The sequence below is a fragment of the Notolepis coatsorum genome (genome assembly GCF_963971535.1).
Source record: "Notolepis coatsorum genome assembly, chromosome: 10".
NCBI classification, from domain to species: Eukaryota; Metazoa; Chordata; class Actinopteri; order Aulopiformes; family Paralepididae; genus Notolepis; species Notolepis coatsorum.
The window spans coordinates 61,885,040-61,910,064 of record NC_140174.1 but is presented as its reverse complement, the minus strand read 5'-3'; the positions used below and the strand labels follow the sequence as shown (position 1 = coordinate 61,910,064).

General features: G+C 42.4%; 1 protein-coding gene across 1 annotated transcript in view; it reads left to right on the top strand.

Moving 5' to 3' along the window:
• sgms1b (sphingomyelin synthase 1b) overlaps positions 1 to 25,025 on the top strand; it is a gene marked incomplete at its 3' end in the record, with an annotated part of 80,415 nt that overhangs the window by 25,706 nt on the left and 29,684 nt on the right. The window contains exon 4 of the mRNA XM_084323251.1: positions 16,290 to 16,407. Within this exon, the coding sequence (XP_084179377.1) occupies positions 16,290 to 16,407 (118 nt within the window). The remainder of the gene's footprint in view (positions 1 to 16,289; positions 16,408 to 25,025) is intronic.

The following is a 25,025-nucleotide window of genomic DNA, read 5'->3' as shown; positions in this document are numbered from 1 at the left end:
GAGGAGGCGGAAGGGCAAGCGTGCTCTGGCAGCACGTCTGTCTGTCAACAACTTGCGGGAGCAAGCCAGCTGGTATCGGTACTGCAGAAAGTATCGATACTTCGGGAAATGAGTATCGAAACCATTTTAAATATTCAGTATCGATATGTATCGATATTTCGATATTTTTTACAACACTAGTGTACAGTGTGTGTGTTGTGTGTGTGCTCATGTGTGCTTGTGTGTGGAGAGTTCAGTGTTCAAGGCTCTGATGGCCTGGAGGAAGAAGCTGAGCCGAAGTCTCTCTGTCCTAGTTGCTGGTGTTTGCAGGCATTTGCCTGACCGCCGCAGCTTGAACAGGCTGTTGTTGGGGTGGTGAGGGTCTTTCATTATTCTGCAGGCTCTGGATTTGCACCTCTTGTTATATAGGACCTGCAGGGGTGGTAGTGCAATACCCGTGGTACGCTCGGCTGAGCGTACCACTCTCTGTAGGGCCTTCTTGTCCTGTGCCGTGCTGTTTCCATACCAGGCAGTGATGTTTCCAGTCAAGATGCTCTCTACAGCTCCGGAGTAGAAGGACTGGAGTATCTTCCCAGATACTCTGAACTTCCTTAACTGTCTCAGGTGGTAGAGGCGCTGCTTCGCCTTTTTTACTACTGAGTCTATGTGTGTTGTCCATGTCAGATCCTCTAAGATGTGGACCCCCAGGTACTTGAAGCTGCTCACCCTGTCCACGGTAGCCCCGTTTATCCTCAGTGGTGTGTGTGTCCCCTGTTGTCTTCTCCTAAAATCCACGTTCAGCTCCTTGGTTTTACCAATGTTCAGGAGCAGGCTGTTGTCCTGGAACCAGCGTTCCAGTACCTCAACCTCCTCCCGGTAGGCCTTCTCGTCGTTGTCCGAGATCAGCCCCACTACCACTGTGTCGTCCGCAAACTTCACTATTAGGCCGGGAGCCAGGTCCACCCCTCAGGATGTTTTTTGCTACCTTTTTTTCATTATTATTTCCAGTTATGCCATACTTTGGGCCATCACGAGTTGATAATGACCACCCCCAAATCAGCCCTGTTTGGCCTCACGGGCCAAAAAACCCACTTTTTGGGAAAAGCTTCTGGCGAAATTATGTAATTGCAAATATGAGGGTACTGCAACTGCATAAATGGTCAAATAAGTCTGAAACTTTGCATGGTGTATCCTGACACATAGGGGAAGAGTATCAGAATAATACTCTGGGGCTTACTACCTTTCTATTGTCAAATATCACCCTTAGAATACCCCAAAAGACAAAAAAAATTCTGTCCGCCTGACAAATTGTCATCAAAAGTGATAATTTTCAAGTATTTTATTATACATGTTGCTGCTTCACATGGATATAAAAACTTCCCACATGTATAAGCTTCAATTTAAGTCCAAGATGACCTTTCTATCTAGAATATTACACCTGCTATGACCAAGGTTCTCCATTGTACCTCAAATCGAGAGAATAGAACATATTTCTTCTTTTTTTTCTCCCTTTTTTATATCTAAAAAATATATTAAACAAGAGTTGAGACTTAAGTAATGTAATGCTATACTATCTGGAGTTAATTACATGAAAAGTGAACAATGTTACACCCCCTGGTGGACCGGGGTATCACAGTGCAACATAAAACAGATTGAGCAAAGGAGGGTTCAGTCACAGAAAACCCGGTAACCAAATATGAAATGTATTGAAGAACAAAGTACAGGCAACACAATGAACAAAATGACTCTAGTGTGCAGTCTTATCAAGAAGTAAATAGAATCAACATGACTAAACTGTAGATAGATATTCTATACAGCAAAATGGAGAAAATTAAATACAGCTCAAACTAAAAATAGAATACATTTCTTTGGTTCTTAGACCCCTTTTGCTGCTTACTCAATTTGCTGTGATCCATTTGCTGACTATAAAACTATGATGATAATTTTAATTATAATTTTAATCATCATTTTCCTCCTCTTCCTCCTCCTCATCATCATCCATATTTGTATGGATTTCATCTGCTATGTCATCTTCATCTGTTTCTTCTTCTGCCAAGACATCGACGGGGGCTTTGGGGATGACGTCACCCTCACACCACAGTGGTTATAGCTTACCAGTCTCCGTGTTAATGTGAAATCCATGGTCGAGTGGGGATGGGATCTCCGGGTAGTGCTCATGAGCCCTCTTCCAGACACATGCCTGGAAGTTGACTCTTCTCATGTGCTGTAAGAGGACCCTCTTGCAAGGTAGGAAGGTGGAGAGGTCAAGGGAGATACCCTGTCGAAGCTCAAGGCTTGAGCCACACATCTTGACTTTAATCTCTCTTGCCTCATCAACCTTCTTGATTCGATGACTGAAACCATAGAGGTGACAGGTGAACTCTTCAACACCACTGAGAATCCACTCATCAAGCTCCCAAGAGTTCCCCACTTCAGCAAAGATCTGGATACACTTTTCTGATTCAGAATCTTCATCGGTTGCACCTTCCCTTTGCCTTTGAATGCTGATGTGCAGTCAGCACCAATGAATGCGTGCAAGGCCAGGAGAGCTGAAATGTGTTCCTCTGAGTAATCTTCAGCCAGCTAGTTGATGTTGATAAGTCTATCTCCCATGTCAAAGAGGATGTTGACAGTTGATGACTTGGCATAATACAGGAGGATGAAGAAAATGTCAGTATTTTGCTCTGACTCTGACTGTTGTGATGTGAGGCCTTTTGGTTTGGATATACTGCATGTAAATGATTACCCTCACATCCGTTTCTTCATGTTTTGAACAGATCTCAGGTAGAAGCTCTTTAGACATCACTCCAGCATTGCATGCTTGACCAGCCTCTATGAAAATAACAGGCCTTTGGAGGATGTCTTTCATCATATCTTCAGAGCTCCAGTGATCCAGAAGTAAATGAATGAGGGCCTTCTTGTTTTCATCATTTGTGAGAAAACCATTCCAATCAGTGGGCCGATGAACATTTAGCCCCTTCACCATAAAACATTCACCACAACCTCTGTGATCCCTCTCAGCTGATTTTGGTGAATGAAGACGGTCAAGGTAAGTGTCTGTACTGAATACTGTTTCAGCTGCAGCCGGTAGACTTTTGAAGGTGCGCTCTGGTATATTCTTCATTGTTTGTGGCACATCACGCATGTAGAATGAGGAGTTTCCATCTTGAATGAGAGCACATTGGCTTGGGGAAGGAAGTTGGGCATTCTCAGCATCTTTGATCATGTAGTTCATTCCGTTTGCTTTGTTGGTTTTTGCAAAAAAAAAACGATCGATTGTTGAGATGGAGTATGGCATCAGAGTCAAGGGATAGGTCATTAGGTCAGAGATGCTTATTTGTGACTTGAGTTGTTGTGATTTGACAAAGATCTGAAAGATTAACCCACTTGTGACCTTGTACTGGATCACTTTCTGGTTTGATGCCACAAGCTTCCTTTTAGGTGTGGTAGATGACATTGTCTTGAATCTGTTCCTCTTGATAGGTTCAAAGAAAAGGACTTTTTTTGTCTGAAGTCGATCACAGATGAACTTCTCTTTTTGAGTTTTGCCATTTTTCAAGGCATTCAGCACATCATTCCGCACCTCTTCTGGCATAGCTGCTCCTGAAGTCAAACTTGTCAAGGGCTGAGAAGTATCAAGCTGAAATGGGTTGATAAAACTCTGAAATGCTTCAACTGTTTGCTGGACTTGCTTCTCAGACAGAGTGATTTTACGTGGTCTTAGATCTCGTTGCTGCTTCTCTGTATGTTCACCTCGGTCGCTTGTCATTTTCCACATCTCTTCTACATACTCTCCTTTGGCATGGGCAGTCAGGATATGACGTTGGCTGGCTTCATAGTTACTGGTGATTCCACAGATCCCTGCAGAATATGTTCCAGACCCTAAGTTTGACTTAAGCCATTTCATAGCAGTCTCTTCTATGGTTTTGTCAGTGTGGCAGTGGTTGGCTGGGATATGTGATCTGGATACACTGATTGCTCCAGTACGCAAACGTTTCTCAGATCCTGGATGTGTTTCCTCAATGTGTTCAAGATAGTATCCCAAGTGCAGGCGGTTGAGTGGCGCAGTGGGCAAGGCGCTCACCACTAACGCAGGAGATGCTGCTATCGAGCCCAGCTCTCTGCGTTGTTACCGGCTTGGCCGGTCGTCATACTAACACAATTGGCAGTGTTAGAGGGTGGGAAAGCCGGTGGGTGGGGAACTGGGGATTGGACGTTGTGGACAGCGACTCCTACAGGTCGGTTGGGTGACGCCGGGGCGGCGGAAACAGGAAGTATCGGGGGCAGCGTGTGCCTCCCACGCATTACTCCTCGCCACTGAGAGTTCGAGCTGCTGCTGTGAAAAGATGCGACAGGCTGCCTCCTCGTGTACCGGAGGGGACACGTGATGCAAGGCTTCTATCCTCACTACAGCCGACCAGTGGGAGGCATAGTCTAGCAATGTTCAAGACAGGGGAGGGAAGAATTGGAAATATGAAATTGGGATGGGAGGAAAATAGAAAATGGGGAGAAAAAGTGGATAAAAAAAAAAGATAGTATCCCAAGTATGTGAGGAATCTAGCATAGTTCTGCTGGTCTGAGCAGAAGAAAAGGTCTGGCATGTTGTTTAGGGTGGCTTTGTATCCTTCATACTCATTCATTTTGATTGCCTTATTCATTGACAGGACAAGCCAGGTGCAGTCCATGTATTCCATCCAAAACTGTCCAGTTTCTCCCAGCTCCCCATTTCTCACGGCTTCTCTGAATGCATGATATTCTGCCATGTGGTGAGATACATCTTCTGATGAGAGCACTTCAGCAAGAGTAGATTCATTCAGAGTGAGATTTTCCAAAAATGCAGTCCATTCTGCAGAGAGTGGTTCATGAGTTTCCAGATACTTGTCATAGAGGAGTATCTCTAGAGCAGGGGTCAGCAACCTTTTTGACATGGAGTGCCTGTTTGAAATATAGTTGTAACTAGTGTGCCTCAACAATATTCCATGCATCGTAATATTTTTTTCTCATAATCAGGTCTTTTTAATGATAATTTTTAGATTATTACATCATTATTGTTATTGTTAACAATATTATTATGATGGGGGGGGGGGGATGCAATGCAGACAAACAGCTGCATACAGTGCAACCATTTCCCTCACATTTGCCCATTCATTTTTGGACACTTTGTACTGTACGTGTGCTGTCATAGCTCCACCTACAGGCCTAATGGAGAACACCAGGAGAACACCAGGATGTGAATGGAGGGTGAATGTGAGGTATATCGTGTAAATAAGTTTTGATTGATCGCAGGACTACACTGTAAAAAAATAAATAATAATAAGTTACCAGAACTTAAAAATATTGAGTTCAGTTACTGTGCATTAAGGTTTTCAGTTTTCAATCCATAATAAGTTAACAGAACCACATTATTTCAACCTAATAAAATTATGTTTATTGTCATTGTTTTAAGAACACAAGTTGACTTGGTAATACTCACATTTTGAGTAAAAAAAAAAGGCTTTTAACATGTGCAATGTTCAATGAAATAGAAAAATAAATAATCCCACTGGTCACAATGGTGACCGTAATAATGTTTTTGTTATAAGGCTCTGCAAATGTTACTGAATGATGTAGCAATGTATTTCCAGCTAAATTGAAATAATAAACAAATAAAGGGTCTCAATTAAATATGTGGTAGTAAAAAGAACCTGTGGGAGGATTTCAACAAGATAAATGCGACAACAGTGCAAAATATTTCACTATAATATTTCAAATTTATTTTTATTTTTATTTATTTTTAACTGTGCCTATGAAAATGCCCCTGCGTGTCTATGCAGGCACGCGTGCCTAGGGTTGCCTACCCCTGCTCTAGAGCATCCAGCATGGATTTGTGCATTTTCATCGCTCTGTCCCAGTTCTTGTGTGCTTGTGTGTGGAGAGATCAGTGTTCAGTGTTCTGATGGCCTGGGGGAAGAAGCTGACTCTGAGTCTCTCTGTTCTTGCTGTATGTATGCAGAGGCGCTTGCCTGACTGCAGCAACTTGAACAGGCTTATGTGCCAATATACATTAATTTAGATCCAATGTTTCACATTTCATTGACATCTAACCTCATACATAATATCCCAGACTGGGGGGGGGGGGGGGGGGGCTGATTCTTCTTTGAAGCACAAGGTATCCAGGCATCTTGTCGTCTCTTTGACACCTTGACTATACCGTAGCATTGCAACCATCAGAAAGTCAGTATATTCATTACAACAGCAAAATATTGTACACACATACACACACACCATCATTTATATCCCACTTCTGCTCTCACTAGTCTCCCACTCTCACTAGCTAGCTACATTGGGCTGACGGCTAACAATCTACAAGCTAACTAGCTAATGTTATCACTCTAGAAGTAGAGTTGCTAATAATTATAATAAATGTTCTTAATAATTACAATTTCTTAATTTCTCTCCCACTTCTACTCTCACTAGCTAGCTACATTGGGCTGGCTATATTAGCTAACAATCTAAAAGCTAACGTTAATGTTATCACTCTAGAAGTAGAGTTGCCACCTTTCATGTAAAAAAAAATATTGGACAGTCAATCTCTTCCCACAGCCAGAATAATATATCAACTTACCCAAAATTGTCTTTGCTGAATAACTTACATGTGACATGAAACAGGGTTAGAGTTTTGGTTGGTTGGTGTGTGTAACCCGGTCAGCACTGCTTTATGTTGCACTGTGATACCCCGGTCCAACAGGGGGCGTAACATTGTTCACTTTTCATGTAATTAACTTCAGATAGTATAGCATTACATTACTTAAGTCTCAACTCTTGTTTAATATATTTTTTAGATAAAGAAATAAGGAGAAAAAAATTAGAAGACATATGTTCTATTTTCTCGATTTGAGGTACAATGGAGAACTTTGGTCATAGCAGGTGTACTATTCTAGATAGAAAGGTCATCTTGGACTTAAATTGAAGCTTATAAATGTGGGCAGTTTTTATATCCATGTGAGGCAGCAACATGTATAATAAAATACTTGAAAATGATCACTTTTGATGACAATTTGTCAGGCGGACAGAATTTTTTTTGTCTTTTGGGGTATTCTGAGGGTGACATTTGACAATAGAAAGGTAGTAAAGCCCAGAGTATTAGTCTGATACTTTTCCCCTATGTGTCAGGATACACCATGCAAGGTTTCAGACTTATTTTACCATTTATGCAGTTGCAGTACCCTCATATTGCAATTACATAATTCTTCCCAAAAGAGTTTTTTTGGCCCCTGAGGCCAAACGGGGCTGATTTGGGGGTGGTCATTATCAACTCGTGATGGGTCCGTGTACGTTTTGATAGTTCGTTTTTCGTTTCAAAAGGAAAAACGAAAAAAACGGTTTCCTATTTCCGTTTGAAACCAAAATCGAAAAAAACTGGGAAAAACTGAACTACGGACCTGTTTTTCGTATTTTGGTATCAGAATCAAATGAAAAAAAGGAGTCAATAATGGGCCGTGTACGTTTTGATAGTTCGTTTTTCGTTTTTGATGTGAAGAATGGAGAACGGAACCACGTGACAAGTACATTTTTCAATGTAAAAGCCATGCACGATCTAACGTTAACGAATATGTATAACGTTATGAATAAATACACATGCATACAGATCTATACCATTACCAGGGTAACGTTATATACATACATTTTTTGTTTTGTGCATTTCATTTAGACATGATATTTTATGTGAAGTAATAGCCTAATAATATGGAAATAGCCTGTGTGGTCTGTCCCAAGCAGTGTTGTCTAAACGCACGTTATACAGATATCCTAGTTCAGTGCAGTGGTCGGCAATAGGCGGCTCGCAGACCGAAATAGGTCCGCCAGCAATAATATCTGCCGATCAGATTATTTTGAGAATATGATTTGTGATGAAGACTCGCTTTATTGTATCGGAATCGGGAGACTTAGGTAAAGTTAGAAAGATATTCACAGATTCGAATTTCCGCGTCAATAATTCTTAAGCGAAATGTTTTTAAAACACAAAGGACACCTCTTTCCTATCGTAGTAAGGTAGACAAAATTATTATTAAATGTACAGCTCCGAGGCCGGCTCGCCTCGTTTAGGTGAAAGTAAGGTTGTAGCTCATTGTCTACCTTACTACGATAGGAAAGAGGTGTCCTTTGTGTTTTAAAAACATTTCGCTTAAGAATTATTGACGCGGAAATTCGAATCTGTGAATATCTTTCTAACTTTACCTAAGTCTCCCGATTCCGATACAATAAAGCGAGTCTTCATCACAAATCATATTCTCAAAATAATCTGACCGGCAGATATTATTGCTGGCGGACCTATTTCGGCCTGCGAGCCGCCTATTGCCGACCACTGCACTGAACTAGGATATCTGTATAACGTGCGTTTAGACAACACTGCTTGGGACAGACCACACAGGCTATTTCCATATTATTAGGCTATTACTTCACATACAATATCATGTCTAAATGAAATGCACAAAACAAAAAATTTATGTATATAACGTTACCCTGGTAATGGTATAGATCTGTATGCATGTTCCTAATTTATGCAAATGACATGTCGTCAGCTTGTGACTGCAACTTGTTCCTGTTTGCGGACGACTCAGCCCTGCTGGTCTCTGACAAGAACAAGTTACAGGTTGAAAAAACCCTCAGCTCGGAACTAGGCAGAATCTGCATATGGCTCGCTGATAACAAACTATCATTACACATGGGCAAAACAGAGTCCATTCTCTTCGGTTCAAATAACAAACTCAGCAAGACCGACGGCTTCTCAGTTACAGTGGGTGACAATATTGTCACAAGGAAAGATGAAATTACCTACCTGGGTTCCATCCTAGAGGCTAATCTCTCCTGTGACAAAATGGCATCCAATGTAATAAAAAAAGTCAACCAACGAACTCGATTCTTGTACCGGATCTCCTCTCTGGTAAACAAGAATACCCTGAAGACTCTGGCAGGAGCACTCATTCAGGGGTACTACGACTATGCTTGCACCTCATGGTACCAAAGCACCTCAAAGGCGCTAAAAACAAAATTACAAACATCTCAAAACAAACTGGTCAGACTACTGCTTGACCTTACTCCTAGAACCCACCTCACCCCTGCCCACTTTGACAACCTAGGATGGCTTAGAGTAGACGACAGAGTACAGCAACTTGCAATGGGCCTGGTCTACAAGATACACTACACGACCAAGGTACCCATGTACATGTCAAAATACTTCCCAAAGGTCAGTGAATACCACGATCACAACACCAGAGGGAGCTCCACAAATCATGTTAAACCCAGATTCGGCTCAAATAAGGGACTAAACACGTTTAGCAATTATGCCACATCAATGTGGAACGCCCTACCCAAAGCTGTAAAGGAATGTGGATCACTACCCACTTTCAAAACCTCTCTCAAGGGACACCTACGGGAGACTGCAATTCAACACTGGCCCCTGTAAATATCCTAACCCAACCCCCTCCAATGTACAGTAATTTACCTAGTATGGTTTTGTCAATAGTCCAATGTACAATTTTGTTTGTTTGTACAGTGTCTTCCCCCCCCCCCCCCCCTCAATGTACAGTTTTGCTTGTTTATAGTTTGCCCCCCCCCCCCCCCCCCCCCCCAAGCACCTCCAATGTAGATTACCCAGTATGGTTGTCAATATCCCAGTGTACCCAACCCCCCCCCACCCAACCTCCTCCAATGTACAGTTTCTACGTCAAATGTATATACTCCCTTTTCCTGACTCCTTCTGTATCACAAACCGTACTGTATTTGCAAATCTGGTATGTCATAAATGTATAGATGTAGCAGTACTGACTATCTGTATGTCATGTATGTCATATATGTCCTGATGAATTGAAAATGGGGGACCCTGATGTAAACAAGACGAAAGTCTTTCTCTGGTCTGCATCCCCTTAACAATTGTGTGTATTGAGCTGTACTGTATTGTACCCATTCTGCAATCTGTTAATAAAGTTTTCAATCAATCAATCAATCATGTGTATTTATTCATAACGTTATACATATTCGTTAACGTTAGATCGTGAATGGCTTTTACATTGAAAAATGTACTTGTCACGTGGTTCCGTTCTCCATTCTTCACATCAAAAACGAAAAACGAACTATCAAAAGTACACGGCCCATTATTTACTCCTTTTTTTCATTTGATTCTGACACCAAAATACGAAAAACAGCTCCGTATTTCAGTTTTTCCCTGTTTTTTCGATTTTGGTTTCAAACGGAAATAGGAAAACACCTCGTATTTCCGTTTGAAACGAAAAACGAACTATCAAAACGTACACGGACCGTGATGGCCCAAGGTATGGCATAACTGGAAATAATAATGAAAAAAACGTAGCAAAAAACATCCTGAGGGGTGGACCTGGCTCCCGGCCTATATGGAGTTGGAGCTGAACTTGGCCACACAGTCATGTGTGTATAGTGAGTACAGTGAGTAGAGTATGTTTAGAGTTAGGTGTTCCTTGGAAAGCTATGTTTACGCTTAAGTGGTCTGCACACGGCGGCCGACCGACGTCGCCTGGCGATGTGATCGCCTGTCGCTCAATGACAATCGCTTAGCCCCCCACACCAGAGGCGACCGTTCAGGTATAATAAGCTATGTGTCGCTCTGTTTAGCTGGGGGTGTTTCCCCCCGGGAGATATAGGAGGGCGGACCGCCGGGACCGGACGTTAGGTTGTCATGAAGCGGGTTGCTGACGCTGTGTTGTGCGTTACGAGAGAGTATTAACCTGAAAAACGCATATTGAGCTGGAATTAAACCACCATATACGAATACAACCTCTCCTCATTCTTCCTGACATTACTGCATGCCTGATCGCTACGATACGTTCATTACCACCGATTGGACAAGTAATGTTATGCACCTGCTGAAAGAGATTTTTTTTTTCATGGAAGACGCAAACTGTTTTGTTCTCAACCATAATTTTCTTTGGACAATAAACCTTACAAACTACATCAGCTGCAGCCTGGACATTAAACTATGTCAACATCCACAACTTATTTTGTTACCCGAGTATTAAAACACTAGTAGGTGCATCGTGGCGCATTGTTCATGTATTAGTTAATGACAAGCGGCCACTATAGCTTCTCAAACTAACGTTATTTATTTAAATTGTTCCCGTTAATAATAATGAACATAAGTAGCATGGTAATAATACGTCTGCACTACTTCTACTGTAGAAGTCATGTTATTTCCTCATTGTCCTGCCTGCCGTCGCCTCAAAAAATAGGATTGAGGCGATATTTAGCGAGGCGACAGAAATAGCTTGCCGACCGTCGCTTCAAAATCTCCTGCCGTGTGTGTTATCTCATTCATAACAATGAAGGCGATACAATTCTGTCGGTCGGCTCGCTAAAAAAATCGGTCGCCTGGCTAAAATCGCTCGCCGTGTGGGGACCCCTTTAGAGTTAGGTGTTCCTTGGAAAGCTATGTTTAGAGTTAGGTGTAACTTGGAAAGCTATGTTTAGCAGGGGTGTACATATATGTCGCACGTGTGACACTGACGTCAGTCTGTGCGATGAATGAATTGACTTCACTAGCACGGGTGCGATGGCCCGTGGCGCAAGCAAAAAAAAAAAAAAAAGTGTGACGGTAAATGAATGGACCACGGCGCTATCCACTTGGTACTTGTAGTCTTGTGCGATTAAATACAATGTCCCTTCTGCGTAAGACTCCATATATCAAACACCAAATCCCATAATCCCTAGCGAACAATATCCCCGCGAGTTGCGAGCAGTGACTATCCGCTCGGCTCAGCTCACAACACAGCAGGTGAGCAGGACTCGTCTCAGCAGCAGACAGTAGCCTTTGGAACGCGGACATTGAAACAGAGCTAGTGGATAGTGTTGTCGCGACCCAAAACAAATCCCTGCTGTTTTATTCGGCAACGGGTCAAATGCATATAATATGCTTTGCAATCCTCGCGTCATAAAGTCCGAAATGAACGTTACGTTAGCATGAGCTAACAACAAGCTGTTCATAGCCATATAGAGAGAACAGCAGACGGGCAGAGTGAGGAGGAGGGGGCAGACATTCTCCCTTCTCTGTGTGTGTGTGTGTGTGTGTGTGCGTTTGGAAAGATCACATGAAGTCAGACGAGTATATTATATTGATAGTAAATGTACTGAGGGTGGACAGATAATGTTGATATTTAAACATAAAAAATACAATACAAAATAAATGTATTCATGATCATGCAACATAAAACGGTTGCGTGTTGTGAGTTCCAAAACATTTAACTTAAAGTTTAAAGCTCAATATATCAAAACGTGGCACTTTACAGTGAACAGGAGGTCTATGTGTATTAAAAACAATAGATTGTTTTTCCTTTAAAAGTCTGGAAGAGGTCAAAAATAAAAATGTCAAATGATATTTCCGTTGCCTTTTTTGAGTTGATCTAAATGTTACTGATTGTGTTAAATGGGCTTATGTTATGATATCGTCTCATATCGATTGCAGGCACCTGCATCGTATCATATCGTGGCATATATCAGCAAATATCGTATTGTTGTCCAAAGAATCTATATCGTATCGTATCGTGATGAAACTGGTGATTCCCACCCCTAGTAGAGTCCATACACCCAACACCAAATCCCATAATTCCTTACACGTAACGTGTCTGGCTGTGTGACGTCAACTTGTCAGCATAAAATGACAGCCAAACATGGCACTGCAACTAAATAACACAAATACAATAGGCACATTTGTGACTGTTACAAATATAACACATTTTATACTTGTGCTACAAGATTTTGGCCTGTGCTACAAAACGATCAACCTCTGTAGCACCAGTGCTATGTGCAAAAAAAGTTTACGTACAGCCCTGTTTAGAGTTAGGTGTTCCTTGGTAAGCTATGTTTAGAGTTAGGTGTTCCTTGGTAGGCTATGTTTATGTTTAGAGTTAGGTGTTCCTTGGAAAGCTATGTTTAGATTTAGGTGTTCCTTGGTAAGCTATGTTTAGAGTTAGGTGTTCCTTGGAAAGCTATGTTTGCGGTTAGGTGTTCCTTGGTAAGCTATGTTTATGTTTAGAGTTAAGTGTTCCTTGGTAAGATATGTTTATGTTTAGAGTTAAGTGTTCCTTGGTAAGCTATGTTTATGTTTAGAGTTAAGTGTTCCAACTTCCTTGGTAAGCTATGTTTATGTTTAGAGTTAAGTGTTCCTTGGTAAGCTATGTTTATGTTTAGAGTTAAGTGTTCCTTGGTAAGCTATGTTTACGGTCAGGTGTTCCTTGGTATGTTTATGGTCAAGGTTATATTTGATATATTTGAAGATTCAGTACAATTAAAATAATTCTTTTACCCAGAAGGTATGTTGATGTAACATTACCCAAACTGTTACAACTGTTATTGTGAAAATGATGACTAAAGCCCTTTGATCTCTATCCCCCTGGATATGAACAGAATCAAACCATTTCAGATATCCAATCTGCTTCCCTGAAGAGTTTGCATAATCTACTCTGGTTATCCTGAGTGGCCCATCAGTCAGTCTGTCAATTGTCAGTATAGTTATAAAATATATCATCTACAGTAGCTAGTCCACAAAGAAGCAATGAAACTTGTTTTCTACAATGTAGTTACTTCTAGTGGTTCAAAAACAACCACAGCAACGGTGACAATATATTTATCACCTGCTAGCACAGTTAGCCAATAGTAATCTCCCATAGCAACCAATCGGTTTTATCGGTGCACTGCACCCCTCACTTTTTTTTCTTCTGTTGGACTGCTGCATGTATGCAAATGATGCGCTATAATTAGGGATGCACCGACATTTTGGCCACCGAAAGTTTTCGGCCGAAAATGACCAAAAATGGCCTTTCGGCTTTTGACCGAAAGAGTTTTTTCACCGAAAATATATCACTGAAACAGAAACAACCTGTAACCTAACGCGTGTTGTTGTGATGATGTCATCAAAACGTGGCTTCAGTCATTACATGCGCGCTGTTTCTATGTAAACTCAGCACGCAACGCGTCCAATAAATGCGTCTTTAACATGCTTTATATCCTTATTTACTATATGCCCGTCGCGGTTAACTTAACACTTTAATCGCCAAGGACGCCTTAACACGTCATTACCCGCCATGCTAATTCTGCCAATGACGCCGTAACACGTCATTGAGATCAATATTTCAAAAATCTGTGATCGCAATCATATTTCTCCCGCGGAGACTTGAGATCTACTGTTGATCCCCTCTCAACTCTCCAACGGTTCAAGAGCGCCATCTGGTGGCGGATCGGCAGATCGCCCAAACCGGAAACCGGAAACGGAAACTGGTGCTCATCCAAATTCGGTCCGATCACTCGCTATAGGTCCCGGGACTCGAGCGCGACACAATGGATAGCGATCCGTTACCAATAACTCGATAAACAACATGATTTGGACATATATACTATTATACAACCTGGAGATGGATTGCATATTTCAACATCCCATAATAGGAATCTGTTTGCTCCACGCTCATCGCCCAACGGCCCGAGGAGACTGGGGTAAGTTTCAGCGTTTATTTTGCTGCAGAAAACGATAAAAACATATTTATACTTTAGACCGTATTTTAGTATGACTAATGTGAATGAAAAAGTATAACGTTCCTACATCCTGAACGATAGATAATTGACGTTGAATGGGCCATAGTAATGTCAATTTAGCAATACAATTTAAAAAGTTATAGCCCTGCAAAGAAGGGGAACTTCTCCATAGACAAATAGAGCTGGCAGAGGATGGTATAATGATGTACATAAGCGTGGCAAAGAAAGTGTTAAAAGGGGGGGGGGTTGTGTTTCTCACATTGACGCTGTCTGTCGTTGATAATATCTGAAGAGCATTATTATCATCATTCTCGAGAATACACGTTGCGCGTCTACTGTGCCAAAGTCAAGAGAGCACATTCATCTGCGGACTAGAAAGGTGCGCTCAGTAGAGCACAGATGTCCGCCACTTGACTTGGAATTAATGTACTGTATGCATTCAGAAGTGCTGAATAAATGTTTTATGCACCCATAATAGTGATTTACTATTTAAGTTAAGTTTTGCCATAATCATATATTTTTCCATAATCAGGTAGCTGAACAACATTGGTAAAAAAAATTCTATTCTATGAATCATTTTCGGCCTGTGTATATGCAAATAATGTATGGTACTTGACTGTGTGAGCGGCATTGATTTGCACATGGCCCGTCTACGCCACCAAAGTGCTACTAAAAAAACATGTTCAGTTTTGGCAGGTCTGCATATTGTGATTCCTGTAAAATCTTTGATTCATTGTGCGGTTCTGGCTGAAACGCTCTGCCCACTGAAGCCCACAGAGGGGTCGGGTTATGCATAGTATGATGACTCAGGGTTTTGTCATGTGTATGTTGGTAATGGGGCCCAGGTAGGGCTGGGCGATATGGAAAAAAATCATATCGCGATAACGATATGATAATTTTATTTTATTTCTCGATATCGATAATTATCGAATTGTTATAAGTATAATTTTTTTTTTTTTTTTTTTTTTTTTACAACAGATGTATGTTTATTTTGCAGCAATTCTTTGTCATTGCCGCCATCTTTAGTGTTACATCCCCTCACACTCCAGTTCTCAGGCTGCAGCTGGTTTAAAAGCTAAAGTAAACCGGCTTCTCTGCTGGCTGTGGCTCCAGAGGAGTTGAACAGTTCTGGCTCTGCTAGTTTATTTTCGATCTTTTGGCGCTTTTTTGGTGGACAAACCACCGCACATGTGCACTGTGACTCGTGACTGGAGTCTAGTTCTGCTAGCACACATAGCCTACTGTGTACAGACGGTTTCAAAATGTATTTTAAATTAGAAAGCAAACAAAATAAATGGACAAGAGAAAAAGAAATCTGAATTTGGTCAGTATTGTCATTTGGACAAGCAAAGCCATTACTTTAAGTTGCAGGCAAGAAAGACAAGTCTGTCCACTGTCTCTGGTTTTAAAACTGCCCTGTTGCAGGTAAAAAAAAAAAAACGATTTTTCGATTTTTATTTTATTTCGATATTCGATATCGATTATTAAAATATATCGTGATATTTATCGTTATCGTTATATCGCCCAGCCCTAGGCCCAGGTTTGACCCTTGACCTTCTAACTTCCCGTAAGCGACTCTTAAATTTCCTGTCAGTCCATCCTCTCTCTATCTTCCTCTCCCTCCCCGTCTCTTTTCATCCCTATCTTCCTCCCTCTCTCAGTAGAACATGAATGGTACTTATTTGGCATGAGAGTGGAAAGACTGTTACTAAATTTTCTCTCTCTCTCTCTCTCTCTCTCTCTCTCTCTCTCTCTCTCTCTCTCTCTCTCTTCCCCAGGTCGATAGTGGGCCGTCGTTTTTTCTTCATCGTTGGTACTCTTTACCTGTACAGGTGTATCACAATGTACATCACCACTCTGCCTGTACCTGGCATGCACTTCAAATGCTCTCCCAAGGTAACACACACAGAGACAGACACACACACACACACACACACACACACACACACACACACACACACACACACACACACACACACACACACACACACACACACACACACACACACACACACACACACACACACACACACACACACACACAGAACCTGGCATGCTTGTCCAATTATCTAGCAGTCTCAGTCAATGAATGAATGATAGTTCGTTGATAGTTAGGTTGCAATTTAGCAGCCGGTACTTGATAGTGTAGCCAGATGTTTTAGCCAGGTAACAGTGTAGCCAGACATTAGTTGGTCTGCATGTAGTTGGTCTATAGTCTGTGTAACTGAGGGGTACAATTCCCTGACTGTATTGAAGAGTATGGTATATTAAACCACTACTAGTTATGTACTTTAATTACTGGCCATACAGTACATGAATATATATGGTGAACACCCACACAAGAATACGGCAATGACACATAAAGTACTATTTAGAGGGTATTTATTATTATCAAAGCAACGTTAGGTTACAGATTGAGAATTATGCTTGCGCTTGTATGGCGAAGAACACACGTAAAGTAAGTCAAGAGCGTAAGTCAATGAGAATAGTATGAATACTAAGATGGGTCTAAACTGACGCCACCTGTGGCATAGCAATTACATAGGGCACACTAGTACCAGCTGGAGACACTGGGGGGTTCCCTCCGGGTGTAAGGCCGGCAGGGCAGAGGAATGTTCGGGTACAAAGTCTGGGTCAACGAGGAATAACGAGGTTCCAGATACAGGAGCCAGTGCAGTACTCCCTTGATCAGTAGACAAAGCAACAGCTATAATCCAGTATGCTCGACAGCATGGAAGACAGCTAGCCAGCCTCTTCCTAGAGGCGGGCTCGAGTGATGATCCTCACGGGGGGTAGATCCCAAACGATAGTGGGGTCGACGGTTCTCTGCTCCAGCAGTCACGGTACCAAAGCAATATAATCCAACCAGAAAAGGTTCTGCAGTCGCCGGTGTAGGTTCTCCGGTGTACATATCCAACGGTTCTCGTCTAGGACTCCTCGGGTGGGGGCACGAGTTTAGGCCGCCCAGCCTGGATAAGTGCACTAGCTATATACACGACGAACCGGTGGTAATGCTGGTCACTGAAGAACGGTAGCCGCACGATACACTATAAATGATAGACTATTACTTCACATTAGAATAAGTCGAACTCAACGGTACTACATTAAACTCTGACACTTTAGCAATCTATTCGCACACGGTTCTCAAGGCTCTATTCAGAGGCAAAGTTGCTCACTTCACTGCACGTTGTCTCGTGGTGAAGGCATCAAGGTTTAGAAGACAAGACAAGTGCTGCTGTGTACACCTGCGCCGTATTTATACGTAAGGTGAATTATCTAGTGCCAACCTCAGTTCTGTCTCGTATTACTGCGCAGACTCTGGACATGTTGAGACATGCCTGGAGTTGCCTTTGAACTTGCCGTTGGGGGTATGGTCGTTGGCGCCTAGGGGTCGCTGTCCAATAGGAGAGCGAATATTATGGTCTGGTTTGTACCCAGGTAAAGGGATATTCCGTGTATATATACAAATAATATACAAGGGATATCAAACGATATACAAATATTATACAAGGGATCTCAAGCAATAAATATATATATTCGGTTTAATCTGACCCTTTGTAACAGTCTGCATGTACATTCAGTAAGCGTTTAGTCAGTCAGCATACAATCAGACGTTAGTCCGATTATTTACCTATACAAAGGAAAAGAAATAAACTGCATTAATTAATAACTAGATATATGAATTAAAGAGAAATGCGGATATTAACGGCGCATCCAATGCAACATACCGTTGGCCAGTCAAGAGTTCGCCCACAGGGCTTTTCACCTTACAGTCTAGGCTGAGAGTGTCACTTAAATAGCGCAACGTGCCGGCGCAGAGACAGCTTACCTGCTCAGAGTCGCAATACGTACTCCAAAGTGCATCCACTAGGCGGCACCAGATAATAATTAACTCATGCAATAAATGTATACAATAAATGTTACTCATGATAATAATGAAGGATAATAATGATAAATATATTGGGAAAAACGTCGGATAATTCTCCACCTCCCACTTAGTTTTCTGAACGTCAGGCTCATAAAACTATCCAAACTATACAAGTGATCCCGGTCTATATTATTATTATTTCTTTACAGGGGCACGAAGAATTAAACTATGCCGCATTTACGGTGGTAGCACAAGCGGCTCCCGCGAAAACTACTCAGGTTCCATCGGCATCGGGTGATTCTTAACGTCCTCAATCCTACCAGAAACAGGCGACTTTCGACGTCCTTCTTTGTGCCAGAAACAGGCGACTTTCGACGTCCTTTGTGCCAGAAACAGGCGACTTTCGACGTCCTTCTTTGTGCCAGAAACAGGCGACTTTCGACGTCCTTTGTGCCAGAAACAGGCGACTTTCGACGTCCTTCTTTGTGCCAGAAACAGGCGACTTTCGATGTCATTTGTGCCAGAAACAAGGCGACTTTCGACGTTCTTTTTTGCCAGAAACAAGGCGACTTTCGACGTCCTTTTTTGGTCATTGTTCCTCGAATGGTAGAAGTACCACCAACCTCCTGACGTCCCTGTGGAGGACAGTGGTGGGGCACACCCCGACGTGACGATCACGCTTGGGATGACCGGCGGTAACGGGAAGGCTATGGCAAGTCCTTACTTCCATGTCCCTGATGACACCCTTTGGGTCAGGGTGAGTCTTTATCACTCGGCCCAGTCGAAACTGGCCTCTGAGTGCGTTCTGGTCCGCAAGCCAGACCAGGACCCCTTCAGTGACATTCCTAGCGGGAATGTGCCACTTCTTCCGGACGAAGAGCTCTGGTCCCGCCAGCTGGCTCCATCGTTTCCAGAACCTGTCCACTTCAATCTGGATTGCTCTCAGACGGACGAAGGGGTAGCTAGCGGACTCGAAACCTCTGCGGTCTCCACGGGGCCTTGCACGTCCCAGTAGGAGAGTGTTGGGGGTGATGACCTCAATGGTGCCATCCCGAAGCTGGGCATTGGCGCCAATAGGCCTCTCATTTGATAGATTGGCAGCTAGGTATAGGAGGGTTTGGAACTCCAGGGCCGTAAGGCTCCCTTCTTCGCCTATGCTGCTTAGTGCTCTTTTCAATACTCGCACAGCTGCTTCAGCCGCACCATTCCTATGAGGAGAGTCAGCGGGGTGGAACACCCAAGTCCAATCTGTACCAGACTCTGCGGCTTTCTTCTGTACTTTGTTATTGTCGATATTTGCTAGGAACTTATAAAGTTCTTCCAGCGCTGGCTTTGCTCCCACGAAATTAGTCCCTTTATCGGACCAGAGCTTCTTAGGATGGCCCCTCAATGCAGTGAAGCGTTGGAATGTTTTTAGGAAACCTTCAGTCGAGAGGTCTTCCACTATGTCGGCATGTATTGCTCTGGATGCCATGCAGCAGAAAACTACGCCCCAGGCTTTCTTACTTGTCCTCTTTTTCACTGAGTCTTTGATCGTGTAGGGACCAAAGAGGTCCAACGTGGTATACTCGAATGGTGCGGCCGGCTCTGTGCACTCCGGGGGGAGTTCGCTCATGATTTGACAGCACATTTTTGCCTTGTTCTTTCGGTATATTCTTTCGGACTGTTCTTTCGGACTGTATACACGAGTCAATTGTGCTTCGGGCTACTCTTGGCCCCTGCACAACCCAGGCTTTATCTCTCATGCGCAAGAGGGTTCCTGCAATGACCTCATGGTTTGCCCTGTGAGCTTCCTCTGCCAGGAGGATGCTGACCCATTCCCTGTAGGGCAATGTGAGCTTCCTCTGCCAGGAGGATGCTGACCCATTCCCTGTAGGGAAGTAAGGGCACCCCAGGCCATTCTTTGGCCATGGCTTGAACTCTGCCGTGGCACAGCAAGAGTTTGGAGTCCTCCTCTTTGTGGACCACAAGTCTGTCTAGTGTGGTCACGGGGAATTCTGCGCCTTCCTGTGCGGCCAGGCATAGTTCTCTGAATGCGCTTTGCAGTTCGTTTACAGTTAATGCCTCCCACTTTAACAATGTGTGGGTTGGCAAACGTGCTTTCGTCGTTCGTTTTACTGTCGCCCAGAACTTTAGTGCCCTTCGGATGAAGCCGACGACATTGCAGAGTGTCTTGAGAGAACTGTATCTCCTTGGGTTTATCTGGCCTACGAGAGCCCCGCCCCAAAGTTTGTCGGGGCTTCTGTTTGGCGAGATAATGATATCTGATTCTTCTTTTGTGGCTGTTTTCTTCTCTTCCCCTGAGCTGGCAAGGGGAAGCATTGTCCTTTGCTTGTGCTCTTGTGATAGCAACTGTGAAGGCCTTTCTTTGAAGCCTACTTACTGCGTCTCTCGCAGCGGTAGATACCTCTGAGGCTGATTTTTTTTTTTTTTATTGCAAAACAAAAATTATTAAAAGTCAGTACTCAACACACAATGCATAATGAAACTAACAATCAAGGTGGCTAAAATGACATGCAAGTACAGAAACAGAAAACAAACAAAAAAGTCTATAATAATATTTTACCGTATACAGTATATATCCAACGAAATTACCAATTATACCAATGCCTTATACAGGATATACCCCTAATACCTATTTTCTAAAACCCTACACACATATGCTCCAGCTCGAACCCCCCCCTCCCGGACCTCTCCTTGGATACTACCTCCATTATCCCTCACTCCTAACCAGACACTACCATTATAAGCTAGCTTTTATTCTCTCCACCACTTCTAACCACATTGACATTTTGGATTCGTTGAGACCCAGAATTCTTGCTGTAGATATTTCTTGATAAATCACATCGAGATATGTAAGAAACCAAACCTTCCGGCACATTTTTTCTGGTTGAAACCAGCGTGATGCGATCAGTTTTTTAGCTACTGTGATACCCGATAAAACCAATCTCTTTAGCTGTGGATTTACTGCAAACTCAAAAACATCATTCAATAGTAATAGAGGGGTGTACTGGTATATTCCAAGATACGAGTTTTGATAATTGATGGGTCACATCTTTCCAGAATGCCTTAACTGGTGGGCAGTCCCAATACATGTGCATAAATGTCCCTTCGTCTCCATTTGTACATTGGGAGCATTTTGAGTCTTGTTTAAGACCCATTCTGTTCAGTCTTATAGGAGTCAAGTATGTCCTGTGAATATAGTTAAGATTGATTTGTTGATGGTCCGGGTTCCTTGATGTAAGACGGGCATTTGCCCATGCTTTTTGCCAATCAAAGTCACTTTCCAGGTCTGGTATATCCCTCCTCCAGACAGAGTCTAGTTGGAGGGTTTCATACGAGGACGTTAGTAATTGATAATAAAAACCTGATGCAAAACCTCTCGATGTTTCTCTTTCATAGAAGAATTTGTGGTATCTGTGGTGTTCAACTGGTATGTGTAATGGAACACCGTGAGTCTTCAAACATAGGCGTAACTGTATGTAAAAAAGCCATGTGGACTCGGTGAGGTTAAACTTTGTGCATATTTCTCCATAACTACAAAAACCTTGGTTATTAAAAATATCCCCTAATGAGTGTATGCCTTGCTCTTCCCATATAGGGAATCTTATAGGACGTTTTTCAATTAAGAGTGCATTGTTATTGAATAAGGGAGTGTGATTATGCCATTTTTGAGGGTTAGGATATTTTTTTTGTGTTTCTCGCCATATCCGGATTGCATGGGTAATTATGGGGCCAAATTTCCGCTCACAGTGCTTGATTGGTAGTTTAGTGTGTGCTAAGTCCTTCAGTCTATGTGGGGCTACTATGTTTTCTTCCAATTTTCTCCAGGATACCAATGCCTGGGGATCAAACCATATTGTCAATGGTCTTAATGTGTATGCCTTAAAATATTGTAAAAAATCTGGAACTGCCATGCCACCGTCTGCTTTATTTCTCTGTGCGGTGGATCTTTTTATGCGAGGTGGTTTGTTATTCCAAATAAATTTGTATGTGGAGGAGTGTAATCTTTTCCAGTAACCCTCTGGAAGGGGTAACGGTAGCATTGAACTGATGAAGTTGATTCTAGGTAGTACATCCATCTTAACTATTGATACCCTTGCCTGTACTGAGTTTTTAAGTTTTGCCCACCTGTCCAGGTCATCTTTGATTTTGTTCTGTATTTTTGTGTAATTGTGCTTCACCGTTTGTCTTATGGTGGGAAATATTTCCACACCCAAGCATCTAAAATGTTTTACCATAGGTATCTCACCTGGGAGGGTTGTATCTTTTTTTGCATGGGTGTTAAGTGGAAGGAAAGCCGACTTTGGCCAATTTATTTTAAATCCCGATAAATCACCAAAGTTCTCTATCAACTTGAGTAGATGAGGCAATGTGGTGTTGGGGTTTTGCATGAACAATATTACGTCGTCCGCATATATACTAATTTTATGTTGTGTGCCCTTGATTACGATTGGTTCTATGGATTGGGATTGTCTTATATATTGTGCTAAAGGCTCTAATGATAGATCGAATAGTCCGGGACTAAGAGGGCAACCCTGTCTGGCTGAGCGTGATACCGGAAAGATTTTGGAGATGAATGTACCTGTTGTAATCATGGCCGATGGGTCTTTGTATAATACTTTAATCATATCAATGAATCCTTTTCCTAACCCCATCCTTTCTAATACTGCCCATAGATACGACCATTCCAGCCTGTCAAAGGCTTTCATAGCATCCAGGGACAGCATCGCCTTAGGTATGGTGTCTTCTTTGTCTGCATCTAGTACGTGCAGTATTCGTCTTATGTTATCAGTGATCAGGCGACCGCTTATGAAGCCAGTTTGGTCCGGATGAACTAAAGACGTCATATGCTTTTGTAATCTGATGGCTAATACCTTAGAGTACAGTTTGACATTGGTTCCGAGGAGGCTTAAGGGTCTGTAACTACCGCACTCGGTGGGGTCTTTGTCTTTTTTGAGAAGGACTGAAATGAGTGCAATATTGTCGTGTTTATGGAAGCTCCCCTCCTTGACTGAGTATAAGATCATATTTAGTAATAAGGGTCCAATTATGTCCCAACAAGAAAGGTACATTTCTGATGGGATACCGTCTCTTCCAGGAGCCTTACCATTTTTCATTTCGGATATGGCCTTCTTGAGTTCCTCTAGTGTGATTGGTGCTTTTAACTGTTTAGCGTCATCCTCCGAATGTTTAGGGAGAATAATTTGATTAAGATATGTGTCCATTTTGTTTTGATCAAAGGTCGTTTCTGATTTATATAAGTCGGAGTAGAATTCTTTGAATGTATTGTTTATTATTTTGGGGTCTATTTCAAGTACTTGTTGTTTTCTAATGGCAGTTATATCTGCAAATTTTGCATTAATTCTTAATTGCATGGCTAATAGGTGACTAGGTTTAGAACCTTGGGAGTACTGCTGTTGTCTTGTGCTGCGTATTTGCATTTCCGATTGTTGTCTGTATATGGCATTGATCTCTGTTTTTAGTACGTTAACTTGATTTTCTAGTCTAGTTGAGTTGTTGTATTTTAAAGAATTAAATAACGTTGAGTAAAGCGTTTCCAGTTCAGACAGTTTTGTGCATTGATTCTTGCGCATTATGGAGGAAAATCTATCAGTGAAATCCTTGATCATACCCTTTACCGACATCCATATTATTCTGGGGTCTTGCACCGCGTTTGCATTCTCCCGTAGGAATACTGTGAGAGCTTCTTTGAGTTGTGTAATGAATTCCTTGTTATTAAGCAGCATCGAATTAAAAAACGCCATCTTGGAGCCCGGGAAGATAGTATACCAAATGTTGCTTTTAGTAGTAAATAACAGTGATCTGATAGTGCATTGGGTATCATTTCCACTTCATATTTATCAAATGCATAAAGTGGGATGCAAAGACATAATCAATTCTGGATAATGTGTTATGTCTCGCCGATCGACAAGAGTACTTTCGGGTCGTGGGATTAAGTGAACGCCATAAATCATTTACACCTGTAATCTTTGACCAATCCTTTAGTGCTTTAGATGCATTTTTTTGTTCGCTAGAAAAGGCGAGGTAAGATTTGTCCATCCTTGGATTCCAAATGGCATTTAAATCCGCACCTATTATAAATGAGTAATCGGGATGGTTTAACATTTCATCGGTTAGTGTAGTGAAGAAACCCTCTTCGTACAAATTTGGGGCATATACCGCTGCCAACGCTATTTTCCTGTTATTGTGTACAATCCTAGCTATAGTTATACGTCCATCCGCATCCGACCATACCCCCTTTAATTCAATATTTAGCTTACGTCTGACGACTATGGCTACACCTCGAGTTCTCGTACCAAAAGAAGAGTGACTAATATTATGGCTGATTTCTTTGGCCATTCCTCTTCGGGGTAGGTGAGGAAGTCAGGGTCGCACTGCCACGCAGAGTCCTCTCCGAGTAGCTCTGGGGAGCAGTGGCCTCTTGTGACCAGGTCAGCAATATTGCGTTCTCCTGGTACCCACCACCAATCAGTGACGGGACCAGCCTTCTGGATCTCTCCGACCCGATTCGCGAAGAATGTCTGAAAGCCATAGCTTTCTCTTTGGATGGCTCCCAGCACCGTCTGACTGTGGAGTGAAGTGGAACCATCTTTCGATTTTGATTCTTCCATGTTTAAGCACA